General features: G+C 40.3%; 1 protein-coding gene across 2 annotated transcripts; it reads left to right on the top strand.

The window, feature by feature from the left end:
* The first annotated feature begins 2,617 nt into the window (after positions 1 to 2,617).
* On the top strand, positions 2,618 to 23,943 carry IL1R2 (interleukin 1 receptor type 2). 2 transcript variants are annotated; one of them, XM_075917282.1, is made up of 9 exons: positions 2,618 to 2,747; positions 7,173 to 7,300; positions 7,422 to 7,680; positions 11,163 to 11,337; positions 15,000 to 15,174; positions 17,172 to 17,261; positions 18,481 to 18,616; positions 20,417 to 20,562; positions 21,701 to 23,943. In XM_075917282.1, exons 1-9 carry the CDS (start codon positions 2,686 to 2,688, stop codon positions 21,826 to 21,828), a joined length of 1,299 nt encoding a protein of 432 aa, XP_075773397.1. In that variant the 5' UTR covers positions 2,618 to 2,685; the 3' UTR covers positions 21,829 to 23,943. The 2 variants fall into 2 exon arrangements, with proteins under 2 accessions (XP_075773397.1, XP_006133252.2); XM_006133190.4 differs by having other exon boundaries at positions 17,196 to 17,261; positions 21,701 to 23,939.

A 23,943-nucleotide genomic window follows, 5' to 3' on the forward strand; every position in this document is an offset into this window, starting at 1 on the left:
TGAACCAGGAATTGCACAGACGAGTTCTGGCATTTTGGTTTCTGTAAAATAAATTTCATATATAACCAAACCACAAAATTACAACAGCTTCCTTAATATGGTTTATGAATGTAAATCAGGATTGCATAAATTTCTGTTTTTAGATGGTGCTATCGGTAACAGCTCATCACAAAATGGCATGGCTTTCAGAGCATCAGGCTGCCAAAAACACTTGGTTTATCTTTCATTTCCTCCTGAGCTATGTTAAGCAGGACTTTTAGCCTTTACAGATTTCACATTTGACCTTATTGCTTCATGATAACAGCATGAGTTCAGTCAGTCATTCTCCACTGACCTTTAGGGAAAGGAACTATGAAAGAAGGAAACAAAGTGTAGTCCATCCTTTGCCAGTGCAGTACATAGTTTGTCTGGGTGCTATAAAAATAAATAACTATTATAGTTAACTATTATAATAGCTATAACTATTTATAGATGGTCAAAATTTGGGTCTATATTATATGACCATGTTCCTGCAGAACAATATGGGTCTATTCTTGGAATATTAGAGTAGGATTTCTCCAAGTTCAGAATGGGGCTGGCTGATTGAACCTGATGATTTTCTTGAAACTGTATCTAAGTAATATACAATTTGTGGGGGCAACCCCATTCCTGTGTGTGTATTTTCACTAAATGGAATTAATGTATCTATGCCATTCAGCAGACTCAACCTTTATGTTGAGATCAACTATCTTTTCTTATTGAGTTCTTTCAAAACTTGGTGAAAACTGGGTAAAATCCTCCTATTAGATTTCAAGAAAAGACTCTTACCTGTAGTTTATGTGAGGGAAGATGGTCATATAATATAACCCTAAACTTTGACCTACTTTAAAATTCCATCTATTTTATAGCATTTTGATAGAGAACCTATGTGCTGCACTGGCAAAGGATGGGCTATGATCTAATACTTTTTTCCCCCACCTTTCATAACTCTGTAATTTATAGGGTCAGGTTCTCTGCTTTAAAAAGTGATGCAAAGGGTCCATAAAGCCAGTAGATATGAAGAATAATTGGGGAATGTTATCATCACCCCTAATGTCGTCATCTCACAGACACTAACCTTCCCTCCTCATCACTCCTCTGTTCTTAAATCTGATTAGTCAATTTTATATGTGTTCACTTTTTTTTGATTGTATCACTTTGGTATATATGGTTGTGCCAATTTTCTTCCACAGATTGATCTGAGGAAGTGGGTCTGGCCCACGAAAGCTCATCACCTAATAAACCATCTTGTTAGTCTTTAAAGTGCTGCATAGTCCTGTCTTTTGTTTCAGCTAGACCAGACTAACAGGGCTGCATGAATTATGCAGCGAAGTCTAGCTGTGAGGCCTTCAGAAGTAAGTCCTCTATCCACGGGAGCAGTAATTCCCCCCTGTAATTAAGGACAGCCAGTGGAGGAAAGATTTCACCAAAGGTGTTTTTCCTACGCTGTTTACAAGGTTGTAGGTCAAATTCATAGTTGTTCATCAAGACTTTAAGGTCTTGCATTTGAAAATGTACACTTCACTGAGAATGGTTAAATAAAATGGTCACAATTTATACTAAGGTTTAATTTATAACTGATTTTTAAAGAGTTTATAAATAATTGTATTAAATAGTTAATTGTGGTCTGATATTTATTTATTATTTGTATTGTGGTATCCTAGGCATCAAGGTTTGGAACAGAACTGGACCTGTTAGGAGGCCTGGAATAATATCAACATACCTTATAATCCTCTATAATATCTTCATCTGATGTACTTATAACCAGGGCTTGACAAACGGCGGTGAAATCTGCTCGCCAGACCCGCACTGCGCATGCGCAAGACCTGCATTGCGCATGTGTGTGCCACTGGTGAACGGGGTGACTGGCTAAAATCTACTCACCATGATTTGTCGAGCCCTGCTTATAACCCATGTCTGGAACATGCTTATGAAATCTGTTTGTAACCTGCAGGCACTGAGGCCACTAAGAAAGGAAGCCTGAGACCTTAGCTGAGAGGCAGCTGGCTTTTAGCTCATGCTGGAGAGGCACATGGCTTTAACCTCTAGGGTACCAGGCTTAGTCCCTCCTGCTGCTGACCACCATCCGTTGGCTTTACATATTCCTCATTTAACCCATATATGCCATTTATAAATAGAACTTTAGTATGAAGTGTGACAAACAAAACCTACTGTCAATGTTATAGACTAAATAGGCAAAATTTAAAAAAAATGACCCATTTTTTTATTCACAAATTTCAAATATCACAAAAAGCAAAAAAACTCAAGAGCATGGAGGAATGTCCATTTGGGTTCTGTTTCAAAACTGACTGAAGACAAAGGAGAAAAAAATCATAGACTTTGGTTGTTAAATACATTGTGTATTTTTTGTGGTAAATTAGTATATAAAACTACCAGCTGAACTCACCATAAACAGGACATAAGTAAATTATTGTTCGTCACAAAAAGGGAAACGTAGAAACATATTTAGTAGCAGTCATTTCCCCTGTTTGGGAAATCTCCCCTTTTTTCCCCACCCCCTTTCTCTCATTCTCATTCATTTGAATGAGAAAGGTGTGTCCAAAAAGCATTTGGTTTTGACACAAAGCTGATTGCCCAATGTGAAAGCATTTCCGTTGTGTGTTGAGTGGCATATAAAGCCATCTACTAGGACCCTTCCAATGCTACATGAAAGCTTTGCTTACAGCTCTACAAGAGAAGCCACTGGGCAAAAGAATGCAGAATCAGAGGTAAGTAAATGAGAAGCAAAAAAAGAAACAAGTTGTCTACTGGTTTGTGGAAGCTGCTGGACAGCAAAATAGAGGGAACTTAAATAGGTGAACAAAGCAGCAAAGTATTTTCATTGGGCAAATAATTAAAAGGAAAGAGAGAAAACCTTACTCTAGGATGTCATGTGTATCTTAGGAACTGCTAATTCAAGAACTCCCCTGCCCCTTCCAAAAAAGCAGGGGAGATATTAAGCGATGTTTGCAATAATACAGTATTTCTTTTCAGTTACAGTGTTTTGTTTTTGTTAACTCTGTCAAGAAGGCAAATAGCCCTATCTTCAGAATGCAGTGTTACTGTCAAACCAACAGTTGTTACCTAAACTGAGCTAGCAAAAAGGATAAAGTCTGAATAAACAGATTGGCAACATTAGAAGAATCTTAGTCTATATATATATATATTGTGTGTGTGTGTGTGTGTGTGTGTGTGTGTGTGTGTGTATAGCATATTTTTATTTAAACCTAGAATGGCGGTGGATTGTATACTGTGTGTGTGTGTGTGTGTGTGTGTGTACATGTAATATATATAGTATGTGTCTATTCTATATTGTGTGTACACAGTTAATCAAGAGGAACCCCGTTGAAATCAATGGAATTTCACCAATTTAAAACTAGTGTGAGATGAGAAACAGTTCCCTAGTATTGGTATATATGTATAGAGAAACTACACCATGCCCTTGCTAAGTCAGCATGTATGGTGACCAGTGAGTGGCAGTGGATCATATCCATTCTAGTTTAAATTGTTTTTTTCTGTGTGTCTGGCTCAGACAATTAAAGTAGTTTCTCCTTATGGGAGTGAAACTTTGTATGTGAGTTTTGCTCCCAATAACCTGAATGCACCAACGATAATTGTCATGCTGAAAACCTATGGGCACACACAATGAACGCACTGAAACTTGGATGTGCATGTGATTCGGCAGCAAAGTTGTATGTCCCAAATGAAGCCCCCTAAAATGCTGACTCATCATTGGCATGTTTGCTGTGAGTGATTCTATCAAAGCTGTAGGGGCTGCCAGACTCGGTGGCTGGTTGTATCGATCTTATGAAATGAAAAGACTAGCAAAGCAGCTGTCTCTATGTGATAGTCCAGCCAGACCTTCTCGTGCCACAAGTCAGCAGAGAGAAGTAGTGAGTTCAAACAAAACCTAATTTCTTTTAAGATTGAGCTTAATGAGTGTATGGAAGGGGCGGTATGATAAGATGGCCCACAATGGCATATGACCATCTGTGACTGCTACCGGCAAATCTCTCCCAACAGCCAGAGTTGGGGCATTAGATAGGGTGGGCTCTGAGTCAGTTCTGAGAATTTGTTCCCAGGTGTCTTGTCAAGTGGGTCTTGACCACATATCTAGAGTCTAATTGATGATCATATTGGAGTTGGGAAGGAGTTTTCCCCAGGTCACGTTGGCTGAGATCCTGAAGGTTTTTCATCTTTCACTGCAGGGAGGGGCATGGGTCATTTGCTTTGAGCTAGGGTAAATAGAGGATTCTCTGTGCCTTCAAGATTTTAAACCATGATTTGAGGACTTCGTTAACTCAACCAGAGTTTAGGGGCATGTGACAAGAGTGGGTGGGTGAGGTTCTGTGGCCTGCACTGTATAGAAGGTCAGACAATATAATCTTGATGGTCCCATCTGACCTTAAAGTCTTAAAGTCGACTCTTTGAAACCCTGCAAAGATTGGACTAAAGTGTGTCCTGGCTGGAGGGCCAAGTTGCAGGAAGAGAGACCACTTCAGTGATATAGCCACCATTCAATATGAGAATTTGAATGAATCCCTTCCTTGGTCCTCACAGAGATAATAGTAGGTTGTCTGGGAGCAACAACAAGTGAGTGAAACTGTATTTGCATGGATATGGGGCATAAGCAGCAGAACTTTGTTGGAATTCTGGCTAAGCTCATTCACCATATGGGATTTTTCTGGTGACAAATGAGTCTAAGTATGTGCACAATTTTGATATCAAGTGTGCTAGCCAAGCAACTGGATTTGAAGCTTTACATTCTGAATATTGATCTCCTCAGACTTCCATTTGGCTGAGTTTTAGCTATCTACTGTAGTGACTGCTAGGGAGATGCAATTGTTTTCTATGTTCAGAGAAAGGCAACAAAAATGAGTGGGGCTTGGAACGGGTCCCATCTGAAGAGAGATTAAAAAGACTTGGACTTTTCATCTTAGAAAAGAGAAGATTAAAGGGGGATATGCTAGAGATCTATAAAATCATGATTGGTGTGGAAAAAATGAATAAGGAAAAGTTATTTACTTGTTCCCATAATATAAGAACTAAGGGTCACCAAATGAAATTAATAAGTAGAGCAGGTTTAAAACAATCAAAAAGACTTTTTTTTTCATACAGCACACAGTCGACCTGTGGAACTCCTTGCCAGAGGAGGTTGTGACAACCAGGACTTTAACAGGGTTCAAAAAAGAGCTAGATAAATTCAAGGAGGTTAGGTCCATCAATTGCAATTAGCCAGGATGGATAGGAATTGTGTCCCTAGCATCTGTTTGTCTGGAAATGGATGACAGGAGAGGGATCACATGAGGATTACCTTGTGTGTTCACTCCCTCTGGGGCATCTAGCGTTGGCCACTGTTGGCAGACAGGATACTGGGCTGGATGGACCTTTGGTCTGACCCAGTATGGCCGTTCTTATGTTCTTACAGTATATGCAGCATTTGACCATTCCTCTTTCACAGTGAAGGGACAAGTCAATGTTTCTGTTTGTCGAACCAGTGTAAGTTAGCGATTACTGCTTACTAAGGGTGGACTGGATCAAAGTAACCCGAATCCCAAATATACCAAATGTAAGCTCTTGGACACTTCTAATCTCTTAAAGAAAGTCTTTTATTCATATTTCACTTACCCCTAAGAGACTTTTCCTCTTTGCCTCTTCAGTTAACACTAAACTGACCATTACTCCCTTCTTCCCTTTGCCTTGTGCCAGAGGAGCCTCACTAATTCATGATTTGTGGGGACTCATGAAGTTAGATGTGTACATTATACAGTTACTTGTCTTGCAGCAGCCGCACTGCAGGTCTTTCATTGCAGTGTAGACTAACCATAGCTGTTCCCCTTGACATGCCATTTTTACCTGTACTCAGTGTGTTGAGACCTGCTAGCACTGTTCTCGGCGGAGAGGATCCTCCCAAATAGACCTAAGGTATTAACAGGAAATGTTCTGCCATTCAAAAGATGTTGAATATTTTTCTCTCCACTGCCATCCCAATAACATCCATTTTTGCAAAGTGGCTTGGTTTTTAGTATTTACCCTCCCCTTCCTCCTTCAGCATTACTTTTAATCAGGATTTTTGTTTTTGGAAGTACTGTCTTTCTATTCTTCAGAGGGGTAGCCGAGTTAGTCTGTAACAGGAAAAACTTAAAAAACAACCAATAGTCTAGTAGCACTTTAAAGACTAACAAAACATGTAGATGGCATCATGAGCTTTTGTGGGCATAACCCACAAAACTTGTGGGTTTAGCCCATGAAAGCTCATGATGCCATCTACATGTTTTGTTAGTCTTTAAAGTGCTACTAGACTATTGGTTGTTTTTTAAGTTTTTCCTGTCTTTCTATTAACAGGCTCTTATGAGAGATTACAGTGATGGGAGTAATGCAAGACTCTAAAAAGATACACACAGCTATCATCCACCTGCATAACATGGCACACAGTCCTGTCAACTTTCCCATTGGCATTAATTAGCTAGGAAGTCATCGTACATCATCATTGTCCACTTGCTAGGATGACAGAGGCTCATCATGAACCATCTTTTCTTACCAGTGTTTGCTCAAACATCATGTTCACTGCTTTGTCCCAGGGTGCCAATGAACTGTATGTCACTTGAGTCTGATGAAGCCTATGGTTTAAAACAATCTGATTTTGGGACTTTTGCATTTTCAGATGCTCTGCAGAATGGTTTCTGTGTAACTGTGTGGGGCACTTATTTCTACTTGTCAATGGATATAGCCAGAGATATTTGAGAACCAGTCTAAATCCATCCTTGAAGCTAGGATTCAGTCTCAATTGAAATGTACCCTGCAACGGGTCTGGATTTCAAAAGACATTTCATATAATGAAAAGCTGCTATGTTGTTGTTCTCGTTAGTCCACACAGCTCAATGACCACTATCTCCAAAACTGTACTAGAACACTTGTGTTAGAATCATAGGGCTGGAATCATAAGGTCATCGATTCCAGCCCCCTACACAAAGCAGAACCAATCTCAACTAAATCATCCCAGATGATTTTATGAAGGCTCGGTGCAACAAGGGGACAAAAAGAGAGAGCACAAGAGCAGGTAGCCGTTGAAATGTGTTATACAATGTGAAGTGATGCAGGGCACTTATGTTATCTTGTGCGTGTTGTTATAAATGTGATTGTCTCACCTGCAGGCTTCAAGATGCTGTTCCCCACTTTTCTCTTTCTTGTTTCTTCTGGAAGATGACTATGCTCCTGCTGGTTATCTGTACATACAAAATGGATGTCTCTGCCTTCAGAATCCAGCGGGTAGAAAGCACAGGTAATGGCAAAATTCGTATAAAAAATTTGAATTAGAGCACTTGTTTTCCTATTTCAATGATTTTGTTTTAAAATGAGACTCTAATGGAACCGTTGTGACACAATTTCTCTGCTTTATGTAGAAAATTGCCAGGATCACATCATGCATTTCAAACACTACTTTGCACTGAGAGGAGAACCTGTGATCCTGAAATGCCCTTCCTTCAAATACAAACACTTAGACTTTTCCAGCCATCCATATAACCTGACATGGTCTAAAAATGATTCAAAAATGATGACCTCAGGAGGAGATGAGGAACCAAGGATTTGGGCACAAGGCGATGCTCTTTGGTTTTTACCAGCATCATTAGAGGACTCGGGACAATATATTTGCAGTCGAAGGTAGGTGTTTGAATAAAAATCCACTCCACTCCAATAGTGGGTTGTGCCTACAAGACGTATTGGCTTGATCCAAAGCTCAGTGAAGCGCATGAAAGACTCCCACTATCTTTAGTGGACTTTGGATCAGGCCACTAGCCTGTAGTAAAGTTTATGCAGTAAATATATATTTGTGTTCTTGATTATACTGTATAATTCAGAATTATTTCCCCTATTTTTCCTGCTCTGATTTATGTTAAAATATTAAGCCTTGATCATCTTGATTTTGCAGGATTTTGCAGTCCTCTTAAAGGACTGGACAGACGGCTAGATTAGTATAATTACATCAAACTAGTCTGAAACTTGAGCTGTGACTTTCCCAACCTTCAGGGAAGATCAAAGCACACAAGGTCTTAGGCAGCCAGCTGCTTCTCCACCCTCCTGCTCCAGGTCTTCTTGCAAAAAACTCCCTACCTCCAAGAAATGGTTCACATATGAGAAAACCAAGCAAAGAAAGGTGCCTCCCTTCAAGCCGGATTTAGTCACTGAACTCCCTGAGAGGGGCAGGACTTAGAACGCACACCTCTGCTCAGCATCTCCCACTGTCCATCTTTAGGCAGAGAGCTGCCTAGCATGCTAGTAAATCCTGTTCGTGAGCATCTATTGCTTTCCGGTCATTGTACAGGAAGCCTGAAGGCTGACCTTGGGTGTTTGAATCCCAGTGACTTCTAGGCACCTAAAAGTTAGGCTTGGTGATGCTCATCGTCCCAGTGCCTAAGTCCCTTTTTGAATCTAGCCCTTGCCAACAGTCACATATGGAAGTTTTACAAACTTAAGCTTGCAGGTTCCAGGAAGGATTCAGAATCTAATGGTTCTGCTTGAATGACTGGAAGGGTACGTCTACACAGCAACATTATTTTGAAATAACTAGTGTTATTTTGAAATAACTTTGCCTGCTGTGTAGACACAGACTGTTATTTCGAAATAATATCAAAATACTGTCAAGCTGGAGGACTTCTCACTCCGACTCCTGTAACCCTCATTGTACAAGGAGTAAGGGGAATCGGAGGAAGAGTGCTCTATTTCAAAATAAGTGACGTGTAGATGCTCCCATTTTGAAATAAGCTACACAATTAATGTAGCTCATTTTGCGTCGCTTATTTCAAGTTAAGCCCTGAGGTGTGGACACACCTGAACAGAGAGGAGGGATAATGACATCACAATAGGCTGAACCTAGATTCTTTCTTGCTCTTCGAGGCTACATCTACCACTGTCCTGAGTCAGTTCTCGTATCCTCCATTCAGCAACTCCACTATGAAGCAAACGTGATATTTTTGAGATTTATAATATCAGAAACAGACAGAAATAAATGTAAATATTTGAAGCTGTCTTTATAAAGGAGCAGCGGAGCACAAACAAGCAAACATAATTTTACTCTTGCAAATAGTTAAGGAATTTATCATATATTTCAGTGCTCTGTGAAATGAGGGTATTTGCAGACTATTACAGCTCTCCACCTCCCCCTGATTAGCAATTATTTTGCTACTGACTGGCAATCTCATATTGATTAGCATTTATTATGGCTTATAGCTATATGGGCAACACTATAATGACACAACAATATTAGCAGTTATGCATGCTGCAACAAACAGCAGTGGGTGAATGTAAGAGCCTGAACATTGCAAAAGAATGGGTCCCAGTCTTGCAAGCAGATCTGGAATTTTTTTTTCATCAATGATACTAATCCCTATGCATAAAGTTATGGCAAGTACATTTAAGTGTTTTGCAATATTAGGGTCTCACAGGTAAATTTGCTGGAGCTGTGAACTTACAGAACACCTTAACAGATATTTTATCCTGAAGCAATTTATCTGCTTAAAACAGCAATAGGCAAATAGCTCTTTTGTTCAATCTTCTGAGTTGGAAGCTAACCACCACTATGAAATTGTTACATGGGATGTAAAACTAGGACCTAAAGTGAACAATTCCATCGGGATGGACACAGAGAATGTCAGTCAATCTATCCAATTGATGTAGGATGTATGGAAAGTCCCCTGTTTTAAAATGTACATAAACAAAAGCCCCCTTGGGTCAAATGGGAAGGAGGTACTATATACTATAAATACTTTAATGCAGGGACGGCATCTTTCTAGGCTTTGTAAAGCACTGTGTACACTTGTCACCCTATAAATGCCTGTTAATGATAAAACAGCAGCAGCCATGTTTTTAATGCTTGCTCGGTCTCAGATTTCATATTCCTTTCTTAGACTGCCACTGATAGGCACCAACACCTGCAATGTACCATTGAGCACTTATTGAAGTGAATGGGAGCAGAAGCACAGTTCACATCAGAGCTGCTGTTGTCTAGCAGAATACACTCTTTTTTGCCTGCAAGGCAGGATTAACCAGGAAAGATGACCTCAGTGAACACAACAAATTCAGCGTTCAAAAGAAAAAGCTTGAACTCTAAAATAAATACCCACTGCCAAAAAGCATTCATTCTTCCAATACCAGTAACTTCCCCGAATCCCTGCTCATGACCTAGTGTTGACTAAGACTTACCAGAAACTGGCTACTCAGGCTATATCCATACTACAGGGTTTTTCCGGGATACCAGAGGTGTACCAGAGGGATACCGGAGGTTCAGGGAATGTGTCTACGCTTCTGCTTTTTTTTGTGGAAGAGCAGACGCGCTCTTTCAGAAGCCCTGTTTTCCTCCTCCCATGAGGAAGAAGGGTTCTTCCGAAAGAGGAGACTTTTTCGAAATTTGGCCCAGTGTAGACAATTTGGCCCAAATTTCGGAAAAGCTTCTTCTGAAAAAACTATCAGAAAAAGGTACGCAAATTGCGGAGCACAATTTCTGTACCTTGTTCTGAGAGATCATTGTAGTGTAGACATAGCCTGGGAGAAAGCAGGGTACAAAGAAGTTAACTGACCTGTTCAAGGTCACCAGTAGAGATTAGAACCTAGCTGTCCTGACCATCAGTCCCCTACTGTAAGCATTGACAACCCTGCCTTTGTGCTGACTGAGGTGTTCCCAGAATGTAACCTTAACTTGTTGATGACAAGAAAGACATAACATGTTTAAACTATCCCAGCAATCACTATGCCACCAAAATGCAATGCAATCTGTCTGGCCCAGTGGAAATAAATAATAGGTAAAGTTAGACCTTGGAGTTCTGGATGAATGACCTATGGTCAGTATGAAGAGAAATGAGACTGTTACCTGTATTTTGACAGGATTACTTATGACATTGGAATAGAGGCTAAAAAGCAAAGGAGTATGGAAGTTAGAGTGATATCTGTCACCTCAGAGCTGAGTCACGTCAGATTGACAATATGAGAGAGCGTGCACTGCCCATGCTGTGTTGGTTCTATAGCTTAGCTGAGGACTTTGGTGTCTAGGACTTTCAATCAGGCACCCTGTATAAGCACTGAATGCATGACATTTCTCCCCTTGTATGTGGGGGCACAGTTGTTAACATCTGTGCTTCATATGCTTGCAGGAATTCCTCCTACTGTGTTGATATCTCCATTCACCTGACAGTTATTCAGAAAACTGCTGCCCACGAGATTTCCTATCCTCAAATTCTCTTCACGTTTACTTCTGGAAAACTTGTTTGTCCTGATCTGGGGGATTTCATACAAAAGGAAACAGACTTGGAGCTAAAATGGTACAAGGTAGAACTTTTACCCCTTCTAAAGAGTCAGAGACATGGAGCTTAATGCCAGAGGGACCATAGAATCATGTAGCCTGACTTGTGTATCACAAATCACCTCTACCACTCAGCAACTGGGCAATAAACCCAACACTTGAAATTAGACTAAAGTATTGAAGTTCATGGGAGATTAGATGATGATGTGTCACAGGCAGAGAACAGATGGAAACAGGGGTACCCAATGCCCAAGACTCCTGTGTCAGAAAATTGATCTACTAAGAGATATTCCCAGATAATCCTGGCAAGGATGTACTGCTGAGGAAGGCAAAAAATCAATCAATTGATCAATCAGTCAATCAAGGTTCTTCCTAATCTGAACGGGGAAGGGGTTGAATTCTTCCTCATTGAGCATATGAGCATGAACCAGTGAGCTAAGTGCCCGAGAGAGAGAATACTTAGAACCACCTCAGGGCACCAACCCACCCTGTCCAGTGCCCATCTCTAGCTGTGGGACCCTCTCAGGCTTCAGAGGAAGGAGACAGAAAAAATAGTCCCCAGAATACATAAGAGGGGGAGGGAGGAAGAAAAGGATCATTCCCTGTTAACCTTTGCAGGTGACTGACTGAAGCCCTGAATCATGAACTCTTAGAAACATCAAACATGAATTAGATGGGGCCCTTAGGGCTGCCAAGCCCTGCCTTTACTATCACAAGAAACCCTGATTTACAATCACACTTATACATTTGTCCAGCTCTATTTTCACTCTGATGCAGTTGTTTGCCCCCATAACTTCTACTAATCCAGAATCACATCTTTCTGATGGTTAGCAGCCTTCTAATTTCTAGCCTGAATCTGTTCATGGCTATTTTATATCCATCTATTCTTGTGCCCACATGGCTCCTCACCCTTCCCGGTATTTACTGAGAATGTAAAAATGCGGTTAATTGACTAGTCGACGGAATTTCCGTCGATTAGTCGATAAGCATTTCCGCATTCCTCCTTTGAAATGTACAAGAGCAGCTGCTCTCCCTTTGAAACTGCTGCCTCCTTGTGATTCAAAGGGGCAGGAGGGGAGCCCAGGATCAGCTGGGGACACCCCAGCTGACCCCGGGCTCCCCCCGGCATTTCCCCAGGACTTGGGATCAACTGGGGAGTTGGGATCAACTGGGAATCCCCAGCTGACCCTGGGCTCCAGGGCTGCCCCTTTGAATACCTGCAGAGGTGGCATTTTATAGGGACAGCCTGCCACACAGATGATCCCAGGATCAGCTGTGCAGCTGCCGCCTTGGGGTTTCAAAGTGGCAGCACTGCACAGCACCACTGCCACTTTGAAGTACTCCTTTCCCCCCACCCCTTTGCTGCTTCTATTTCATTCAGGTTTGTGGGGCTTGGCTGCAGGACTAAATATAGCAGAGTAGATGTTCGGGCTTCAGCTGGAACTTGGTCTGGAGACCTGCAAGGGGTGAGGGTCTCAGAGCCCAGGCTCCAACACAAACCCAAATGCCTAGATTTCTATTTTTCAACCCTGCAGCCCAAGCCCAGCAATCCTGAGTTAGCTACCCAGGCTCTGAGACTCAGGGCCACAGGTGTTCTATAACAGCACAGACATACCCTTAGTTTTTAGCCAAGCTCTTCCTTTTCTTTAGAACAAAAATCTCACTTGATTCTCCTTTGAGAAAACAGGACACACTGTTCTGAGTATTTTTATAAAATCGGTATTTCTACCTCAGAGGTGGGTTTTGTTTTAAACTTCAAGATATGAAACTGCCTTTTTTTACAGGCCCTCTTGTTTTGCTTTAGGATTTGATGCATGTATTGCCCCACAGCACAGTGCTTTACAGACAAGGACTCTGTCTCAGGGAATATATATTCTAACACCCTATAAATTCTGAACTGTAGATGAATCCATGAATAGCTGCAGGACTGGGGCCTGAATAGAAAATATACAAGCAAAGGCTGGGGAAGAAATACTACAAGTGAATAAATGCTCAGGGAAGGTCGGCATATTTTGTTAGTTCCATAGATATTTTGGTGAACATTCTAAGAGAAGGATGTATATTATGTGGACTTCCTGGAGATGTGAGTTTGGAGGAAAGATGGAGGCATTGTGGAATGGGTTGGCAAAGAGAGACACAAAGGAAAAAAGACAAGGAGATGAGAGAATGAAAAGGAAACAAAGACTTGGATAATTATTAAAATGGCCATTTAAAAGATTATTTAACTGAGTGATGATGAGGCACAGAAGTGGACTTAAGTTATCCCTCTCGACCTTTAGCTTCCATTTTTATTCCAAATAATTTTATTAAGATCTCCTACCTCATCCCTTTACAGCTAGCAAGGAGGGAAATATGGATCCAGCAATTAAGACTTCTTTGTAAAATGTCTGACCATTGCGGCTTATTCCTGTATTTACGGCACAAGGTGGAACATCCTGAGCTGTTTCAGAGTTTGCCTAACTCAGGCCCTAACCCCACTTCTCACTGTCTTCTTTTATGTGAGAAGTCTCTTTGGCTTGCTAGTTGCATGTTGAGCTTATGCAAAATGCATTACTTATTTACCACCTTCTTGTTTTAATGCCTCAAGTCAATGGCGATAATCATTTCACCCAGGAGTCCATTCTGCACAGTTTGAAACTTGGCAGTAACTACTTGTACAGTAAATAAAGCACGTGGGTGATTAGGTTGGTTTTACAAGGCGTTGTTTTTACTGAGGTTGAAATCATAATAGTAAAGTCTTTTTGTCCAGCTTTCATCTGAGAAACATGCTACAGTTTACTTGCCTAGGAAACATAAAGTTCAGTAACATGGATTGAACCAGTCTAGTCTGGCACTCTCTGGACCAGCAACATCTGTGGTCTGGCATGATTTTAGTTAGCTGGATGTCCACTTATCATGAGTCCCAGGGTCCCATAAAGCTTGTTTACAGCTGCCAGTCCTGGCTCTAAGTCTTTTGTGCTGTTCTTTAGCTCTAATTTACATGTCTTCTAAGAGCCCAGTAAGCAGTGGAAGTGTTGGTAATGCTGCTAGACAATACTGACCTCTTGTGGTTCAGCAAATTCTCTGGTTTAACACGGGTCAGTCCTGAGGGTGCCCAACTAGAGAGGTTCAACTTGTACAGCATGATTAATAACATGGCAGACAGGAAAAATAGGTCTGTTCAGAGTGGAAGAGAACACACTGGTAGCTAGCAAAGTTCAACAGCGCATCAGTGATAACATCTTGGAAAATGTCAGATCTTGGGTGAAGTGGCAAGGGAAAATAATATGGTGCATGGGAAGATGGTATGATTGCTAAGATGGTTTTGTATCTCCTACAGGATTTTATGAAAGGAGATTGTGAAAAGAAGTTCATTATGTATTCCCTTTAGCCAACATGCATAGTCTAAAATAACATTTGAAAATAATGTTAATTATAACTATACATCACCCTTCACAGAGGGAGGGCCTCACATTGGTGGATCACAAAGTGTTTTACAATTACTGATGAATTCAGCTTTGCAATTCTCACCTCTAAAGGAGCACAAGTGTTACAGATGGTGAAACAGAGATGGTCAGATACATCCTAAATGTGATATAAAATCTTAGATAAGAGAATAATTACCCCCAAAGTTTCCACCAAAAATCAAATCCAGGGGCTCATTATAACTTCACCTATTTTTACCATGTGATTGCTCTTATTTCTCTAGGATTCTATGCCTGTGGATAAAGACAATACAAAATTCAAAAGCTTGAAAAACACCAGCTTTCTCTTGATCAACTCAGTGTCATCAAGAGATTCTGGCTATTACACCTGTGAAATGGCTTTTACCTATGGAGGTGCACAGTATAACATCACCAGAACTATTCAGCTACAGACTTTGGGTAAATACTTCCTGCTTGAGATGGTGCAGTACTTAACAAAACATTTGGCCAGAATGGTCTTTGCCAATACAATGTACAGAAGGGAACTACATTTACATATTTCACTGTGGCTGTTGGTTAGCTGTCCGGGAAACTGAGATATTGAAGCAGCATGCATGCTGCTTGTTTTAATAATGGTCCAAAACAGTTTCACAAAAAACCTAGGCACTGCTCAGCTCAGCTGTTTGTCTGGCTTGCAGTTGAGCTAGCACTGGGATTAAGCAGCACATTTCTGGAGCATAGAACCATATGTTAAAAGTGCCCATCATTACAATTTGTCACAAGAGTCCATGCAAATGTCTTCACAGGGCTTAGGAAATGTAATATTTAGTTAAATGTCTTTTCCCACCATTCCCTATTAATTAAGCTCATTTTCTCTTCTGTAAAATGGTACAAATCACCTTGCCTGCTTCACTAAACATGCATGAGGGCAGTCTTTAGTTTAGTGTCACCTTAGAGACTAACAAATATATAAGATCATGAGCTTTTTGGGGTAAAACTCACTTCATCAGATGAGTAGGAGTGAAAATAAGGGTACGTCTAGACTACATGCCTCTGTCGCCAGAGGCATGTAGATTAGGCTACCCGACACAGTAAAATGAAGCGGTGATTTAAATAATCGCCGCTTCATTTAAATTTACATGGCTGCCGCGCTGAGCCGACAAACAGCTGATCAGCTGTTTGTCGGCTCAGCGTGATAGTCTGGATGCGTGGGTGTCGACATCAAAGGTATTTGTCGACCACCCAGGTAAACCTCCTGGGATGAAGTTTACCTGGGTGGTCGACAAATACCTTTGATGTCGGTAGGGGAGCGTCCAGACTATCGCGCTCAGCGCGGCAGCCATGTCAATTTAAATGAAGTGGCGATTATTTAAATTGCCGCTTCATTTTACTGTGTTGGGTAGCCTAATCTACATGCCTCTGGTGACAGAGGCATGTAGTCTAGACGTACCCTAACAGAATGCAAGGTATTTCCACCCCAGCTCATCTGAAGAAGTGGGTTTCGAAACCCCATGATCCTTAGTCTCTAAGGCGCCACAGAACTACTCATTGTTTTTGAAATGATAGACTAACACGGCTACCCCTCCAAGATTTTTCATTTAGTGCTATGTCCTTACACAGTCCAGACAACAGAGGGCAGGCGTGTTCCACTTACATTGTTCAGAATTTGCAAAGATCAAAAGACAAAGCTCTGCATTTGTTCTGTTGACCCTGCACATGGCTCAAACCCTTCCACCCTTCCTTGCTTGACTAGTCCCTGTCAGACTGTGGTCTGCAATTTAATCCCTCACTGATCCTATGAAGAGTGGTCTGGGTAATCTGCATAGACGCAATTCTTCAGTAGTTGCCATACTGTATGTTCTGATAACCTGCGTGGTGCATATAAGCACTGTGCTGAAAGGACGTGGCAAAAGTTGTGCAGAGGAAACAGTGCATGAATGATAATGGAGTGTCAGGGCTTTGCGATTACAGCTCCTTAATAGCAGGAGCAAAGTGTAAAGAGGAGTATATATGATGCTAAGGGGTTTATTTGGATGCTGAGGCTCATGCTTGACCTGATGTCTCCTCAAACGTTTGCGCCTCTGCTCACATCCCATGCCTTTTTCATTCTGTGCTCTTCTGAGTTTGGCAGGAGATGTGCTGGGAGCTTGAAACTAATTGCTCATTAGAGTGGACTCTATCAGTGGGGCCACCTAATCTGGCAGGAATTCCCCACTTAGTCACATCTCCCTTTGAAGCTTCCCACCACATTCTAGTACTTTTGGCATCAAGACTGGAGTCTAAGCACATCCTGTAACAATGTTCCCTAACTTGTGTCCCTTCCCAGGAAACCATAATTGTGCATTGGGAATGGTATCACAGAATGCTTTCCGGTGGAACACAAGCGATACTAAATGGCTCACTTCATTTTGTGGTTGTTGTAAGTTGATTAGATTGCCTATTGCACTCACCCATAGCTATTGTTCTCTCAATCTTGGCAGACCAAGAAAAGAGATTCAGTCCAGAGATTGTATATCCTGACCAGAAGACTACATTAGCTGCTCTTGGTAAGGCCAATAATGATTCACTTATTTCTAAAAGCAACTCAGCTCTGATAGTACTCAGTATTGACTTTGATTTAAACCAGCTGAGGATCTGCCTTACGGTGATTTCCATTTGTTTTCTCAGAAGTATCACAAGTTGTTTTCCAATAGAAGTTACTACAGAAAAATGACCAGACGTTTGAATAGTTAATAAAGCAATGTCAGGATGCTTAGGATGCTAGATCAGTTTAGCTTTTCCATCAGTAACGTTGCCTGTGCTATATTCTGTAAAAAAGGGTCTAGAGGATGTAGTAGCCTTGAGTGGCCCTGGTGGCTTTCTGGGAGAAGAAATTATTTCCTTGCCTCTGTGTTTGAAATGTAACTTCTCTGCCTCTCTGGTCACTAATTACAGAGCAGACTGGTATGGTCTCACTGACATTTTCATATAGATTATTTTATAAAAGGAACTTTAAGCCCCTTTCCTTTACCTTCCCTCCCAATAAGTCCAGCATATATTTTAATGGGCATATATTTATATTATACATGGCTGTGTGCTGAGAGTTTGATGATTCACTGCCTTGAGCCTTCTGTTGCCTAAAACTAATTCCAAATCTGAATTCTTCCCTTGTCTACCTCAGGGTTAGCATTTTATATCCACTTTGCACTCACTCAGCACAAGTGTAAATGCTTAAATTAGGTGTTTGATTGGATTCTATATTTTCAATATAAGGTAGGTGCATCCTGGTTAAGATTGTGCTAAGTCCATATTACAATTCTTCTTGAAAAGGTGCTAAGCTTTGCACTGTGGGTTTGCCTGTCTCTGGAGAGCCCTTTTGGTATTTGATGTCTGGTTTTAACAGGCTTGCTTCAAGCCCACAGTCCAGCTGTGAATAATGGTGCACTGCTTACTAGTCAGGTTTTTCTTGAACTGTAAATCATTCCCATGATGCACAGTAACTGCAGTGTGTCAAAGCTTCCTGTCACTGGACTGTGGACTTGTCTTCTGAGTAATGTGGTTACAACAAATATTTCCAGCTAATGTATGAAAAAATCAGATAATGAATTAGTCTCTGAATAATGGGAATAGCTACCAAGAAGCAGAGGCGAAGCTAAGCAGACATAAATTCTTTACTTTTTTATGTAGAAAGTTTACCAGCACTTTCAAAGTTTTCAGTATGTGAAAGAGTGTGTGTTAATGAATCTATGAATGTCTTTTTTTTTCTTATTTCTTTTTTTAAAACAGACTCCAAACTGATCCTTCCATGTAAAGTATTTATTGGACCAAGTAAACATTTTCACACGGCTGTGATGTGGCTAGCAAATGACACTTACATTGATATAATTTACAAAGAGGGCAGAGTTACAGAGGGAGAGCGTCTGTAAGTATTAAAGAAATGTCACACTCTTTATTTAGGTGTTTTCCAGAAATGTGAGAGAGTGATTCCATGCTATGAATGCCAAGGAGTGAAGTGGGAAATGTTCTACTGAAAACGGCAGAGGAAAAAAAAAAACCACCACCAAATTTAACTAAATCAAAACCACCACAACTATTAGTTTCTGCATAAAATCCATGAGTTTATGCAACTTCATTATTTAAGCCCTGATCTTACAAACGTACAAGCAAAGCGCGTAACTTTTTGACACACCTAGTCCAATTGACTCCAGTGAAACTTCACATCTATAAAGTTATTCACCTGCCCAAATAATCAAGCCTTTATAACAATGGCTGTGTGACAGAAAATGAGTTAAGGGAGAGGTGGGATTTCTATAGGCTTTAAAAGAAAATTGTGGCTATGGTATCATGTTAATATTGTATGAGTTTGAGATGATTATGACAGGAAAAGGGGTCATTCTAGCAGGGAGTGAAGTTCATTGGCGTGGAACGGGTCAGCACAAAGTTTATGTATCTCTTATATCCTTCTTAACACCTCAAAATTGACAATTAAGTGGGATTTTAGTGGCAAATACACCTCTTTACAGAGGTGAATTTCCTTCAGAAATAGGGGTATAAGCAGTCTGGCCTAGTGGTCACAGCTGGACTGGTGTCCAAGAATTGATAGCAGGACTGGGTCCTCCTCAATTACTATCCCAGTGACACCAAGAGCTAGGCTATGTCTACACCAGTGTTTCTCAACCTTTTTTTTTTTTAATAAAGTACCCCCTTTAAAAATATATATATATAAGTACCTACAGTACCCAGACACACAATCTTTTTTCTACCATTGCAACACATTTGTTTAACAACTGAATCATAGCCGGATGGGCGGTGAAATTTTTGGGTGTAAAAAGTACAAAAATAATAAAGTGCTGTAAAACTTAAAACAAAAATTCAGTTTTCTCCAAATTTCAGTTGTGTTGAAGTACCCCCCAGACTTCTCTCGAGTACCCCTAAGGGTACTTGTACCACTAGTTGAGAAACACTGGTCTACAATACAAAGAAAAGTCGGAAAAAGATACGCAAATTGCAAACCACATATCGTTTTCCGCTTTTCTTCCAAAAGAGGCTTTTCCAACATTTGGCTTGTCTACACAGGGTCAAATGTTGGAAGAAAACTCTTTCAGAACATCCCTTCTTCCTTATAAAATAAGGTTTACAGGGATGCCGACAAAACGCGTCTGCTTTTCCGACACTTTTTTTGGAAAAGTGGACTCATTCCTTGGACACAGCAAAGCTTTTCCGGAGTACTTTCAGTGTCTCGGAAAAGTTCTATAGTCTAGATATACCCTTAAGTCTCAGAAATTCGGTCTGTGATGTCAAATATGAGAATGACCTGCAGAGGAAAACCATCTGTTTTGCTATTTTTATAATGCACAGAGAAGATCTGTAAGCCTTTTAAAAATATCCTGCTTGTGTTTAGTTTAATAAGAAATTCAGATTTTTATCTATCCTGTTTTTCCTAGAAGACTTTATACATGGAAAAAAGAGGTAGAAAGTACTGAAATATCAGACCACTAAACAACCAGACTAAACAAAATGGATGCCATGAATGCACTGTAATGTGAGCAGTGTGGTTTATAATGGATCCCATAGTGACTTTGGAAATAAATCAATATTCAAAAGATTTTTCCAGACTTGTAATATTACATTCAGATAACTGAATGCATCAAAATCACAGAAATTATTATATTCTAGAAAAATCAGGAATAAAAGAATGATACTTGCGTTGTTTTTGTTGCAGGGAAATGATAGAAAATGATGAGAACTACATTGAGGTGCCACTGATTTTTGATCCAGTCAAAGAAATAGATTTTTATACAGATCTTAAGTGTGAAGCCCAGAATAGTTACGGACGCCAAGTACTGCCAACACGGGTCAAGCAAGGAGGTATTTATCTTAACTGCATGCTAGATGGGAAAGCACACTGTATTTGTTACTTTCTGTGAAATCCAACTAAGCCACACCTACGGCTGTGTTTGAGTTATTGCTCAGCACATAATGGCTTCCTCATTTACCATGTGCTCGCTGCTCTGGACAGTGTTTTGGTGTATCTCTAGCATGAAAGGCATGGCCACTGTTTGTATAAAAACTGCCTCCACAAGATTTCAGTGACATTCTGCCCAGGTTTAATAGTGTGCATGCGAGAGATCCCGTTGCTGGATAGATCCTAAGTTTTTTAAAGATAAATGAAGACAATGACAAACTCCCATTTACTTCAGAAAGCCAGGATTTCACTCAGTGCCTCAAATAAGCAGAATGGCAGAATTGGTGGATACCCTTAATGTCCCTTTGTCACACACAGAATGGCTCTGAAATAACAAATGGTGAGAATTACTACTGGCTTCATGATTGTGGTTTAAGTTTCTGTGGAGGCTAGCTCTTAGTGCAACTGTGTTGTGATGTCAAAGACTATGAGACATATGACGAAGAAACAGTTATGAAAACAGTATGATATAATACTGATTTTTTTTGGTACATGATGTTGGTGAGTGACTAAAGCTTGCTCACTTGGAACAGAAAAGGCATAGTAACATTTACCACTTTCATCATAGTTACAACTCATTCATGTCTACTGTGATTTGGTTGTTTTGTTATACTACTCACAGCTTCCATGAGTTATTTAGGTACCTAGGTATTACAAATGTGAAGTAAATTACATGGATGGAGACAGATCTTTCTGCTAGTTTTTGGCTCCTATGTGAATAAATGGCATAATCCCAAAGGAGCTGCATTATAGTTTTCCATTGGAAAATATTTATTCTTGGAAATCAGCCCAACTTACTTTAGTACAAATTTCAGCTTCACTCACTTTGGTTCATAGTCATTTAAGATTCTCATCCTGCATTCCTCATTCTACACTATTCTTTCCCTTCTTATCCAAGAGGTAAACCTCATTAAAACCAACGGGAATATTCATGTGAGAAAGGGTTGTAGGATCAGACACTGATTTTCTTGGGAGGCTTTTCTGAATTCATGCAATTGTATTTTTAAGAAATAGATAACATTTTTCTCTGGATTTTTACAGCATCCAGTTCCCTGTGGCACATTGCAATAATTCCAGTCGCCCTGACCTGCTTGATTTTGGGGGGATTATGCATGCACAAATGCTGGAAGTGGAAAGCTGATAATGGATATGTTATTGCCAAATTGTAACTGGGCAAACCTGCTTTAGTCTTCACCAATCCACTGAGAAGTTTTCATCCAGCTTATACCGTTAATGAAAAAAAGGCAAAATAACTCAAGTCCATTGGATTATTTTCTAAGAAGGTGGATACTAGTTACTTTCTCTCTTCTGAGTTTGTGTGATTTGGTTAAACTGTAAATGTGGTGGGTTTTTTGTATAAACAAATATGTACAGAAAAAAAGGTGCGCTGTTATTCTGTGGTTGGAGAGCTTTTTGTAACGTCATGAATGTGTCTGTGTATCTCTGGTCTGTCTCCTGGTTATGTGAGGAGGAAGAGGAAAGGAGTTGTTCCTAGTCCTTGTAACAACTATTATCTTATCATTAAGGAAATAATAATAAAAATAACTTAAGCATGCTAGTTCCCAGAAGAACAGTTCCAGCAATGGAAAAGGTATTATTTGTTTGCATGGCTTACCCTTATCTTCTCTCAAACTGAAAAAGCACAAGATTTATTTCAACTGTCAAATACAGTCATCATGACAAGAGGAATTATTTTCGTGTCTGCTTATTCTGCTTGTCCACAGAAATCTTGGGTTTTGTTGGTTCATGTTCTGCTTGGGATATTATTTTCTTATGTGTGTGTTCCAACAGAAACAAAGAACTCTACATCAGTGTAATAGATGCAGTAAATATGGTGGAGAATTCCATTTTATTTAGGCAGCAGAAGCCGGGTAGCTAGAGATTCATAGACAAATATATCATGTTTTTTTATCTTTACTATGAAAACATTTTGGAGAACTAGTGTACTCTTGGCACTGTAAATGAATTTTCCATAAATCATTTGACTAATTCTTGCTTTGGTTCCTGGAAGTGATTTGACAACACACCAGTAAAAATACTGGAATCTTTCTTAAAGCATCTACCAATTTCATGTATCACTGTTACATATCATGGGCTTGATTCATCAGCGCAAATCATGAATTACTTGACTAAAATCAATGAAATTGCACAAGTGTAAAACTGCTGTGAGATCAGTATTAAGATCAATGTGTTGTACTTTAAACTATACAAAGGGTCAAATCAAATACCCAAGGAACAAATCACAGCCCTGTGGGACCAATTAGATGAATCTAATGCTATTCCATTGTTGACACAGATTAGAGCGAGACAAACATTGAATAAATATATATTTTGCATAAAGCATTATCCAGTTATGCATATTCATATTTATAAGCATATTTTCATAGCACCTAGGGAGAGCTTCGTCACAGTGACCATACAACGGATGTCTTGGATCCTTCACCTGTGTTTGTGACTATTAGTTTATGAAGGCTTCCCACCTCACTGACAGTGGAGCAACCTTCTGAGACAGCATAACCATACTTTGGAATTTTGTTTCAAAGTAACTGTGATGACCCTACAAGACTGGCTGAGTTCAGTATCAGATTTGTGTGTGGCTTGAATATGACCAGACTGTGCCACCGTGCTCCAGAGCTGAGTAACATAGAAATAAATAGCAGTTCCCCCCTCCCCCTCCCCCCCGTTTACACAAGCCAGCTGATTATCATAGAATCATAGAACTGGAAGAGACCTCAGAAGGTCATCAAGTCCAGCCCCCTGCTCTAGGCAGGATTATTGGGGGAGGGGACTTCCCCTGCTTGCCTCCTTCATCCCTCATGTACACTCCCACCACTGAAGGAGCTGGCCCTGGGAGCCCAACAGCTTGGCTAACTTTTTTCCTTCTCATACCCTCACATTTCCTTGTTCTACTTGCGGCTGGAGATGAATGTGCCAAAACACCACAAGAGAGGATGGTTTTGCAGCATGGCCTATCCTCTCCCACAGCCAGATGCATTTTCAGTCTTGTGGATCTGCTCGTGACATTTCCAGCTCAGCTTTGCAGGCTAGATAAACATATTCAGTGTTCCATGTGCTTACTTCAGCTGAGGCTTTGTATATTTTGCCAATACCCACCATTAGTCTCAGTGCACCTCAGCCCTGAATTATGGGAAAAAACAACCTATATCTGGATTTACATTCCGACAGGAAGAAGAATAAAATACCACAGAGAGATATGTTTGCATCATAGGCTCACATTTTGAATGTTGTATATCCACTCTCTTGTCACTTTGGCTACTATAGAA

Source organism: Pelodiscus sinensis, chromosome 1 (assembly GCF_049634645.1).
Source record: "Pelodiscus sinensis isolate JC-2024 chromosome 1, ASM4963464v1, whole genome shotgun sequence".
Lineage (NCBI taxonomy): Eukaryota > Metazoa > Chordata > Testudines > Trionychidae > Pelodiscus > Pelodiscus sinensis.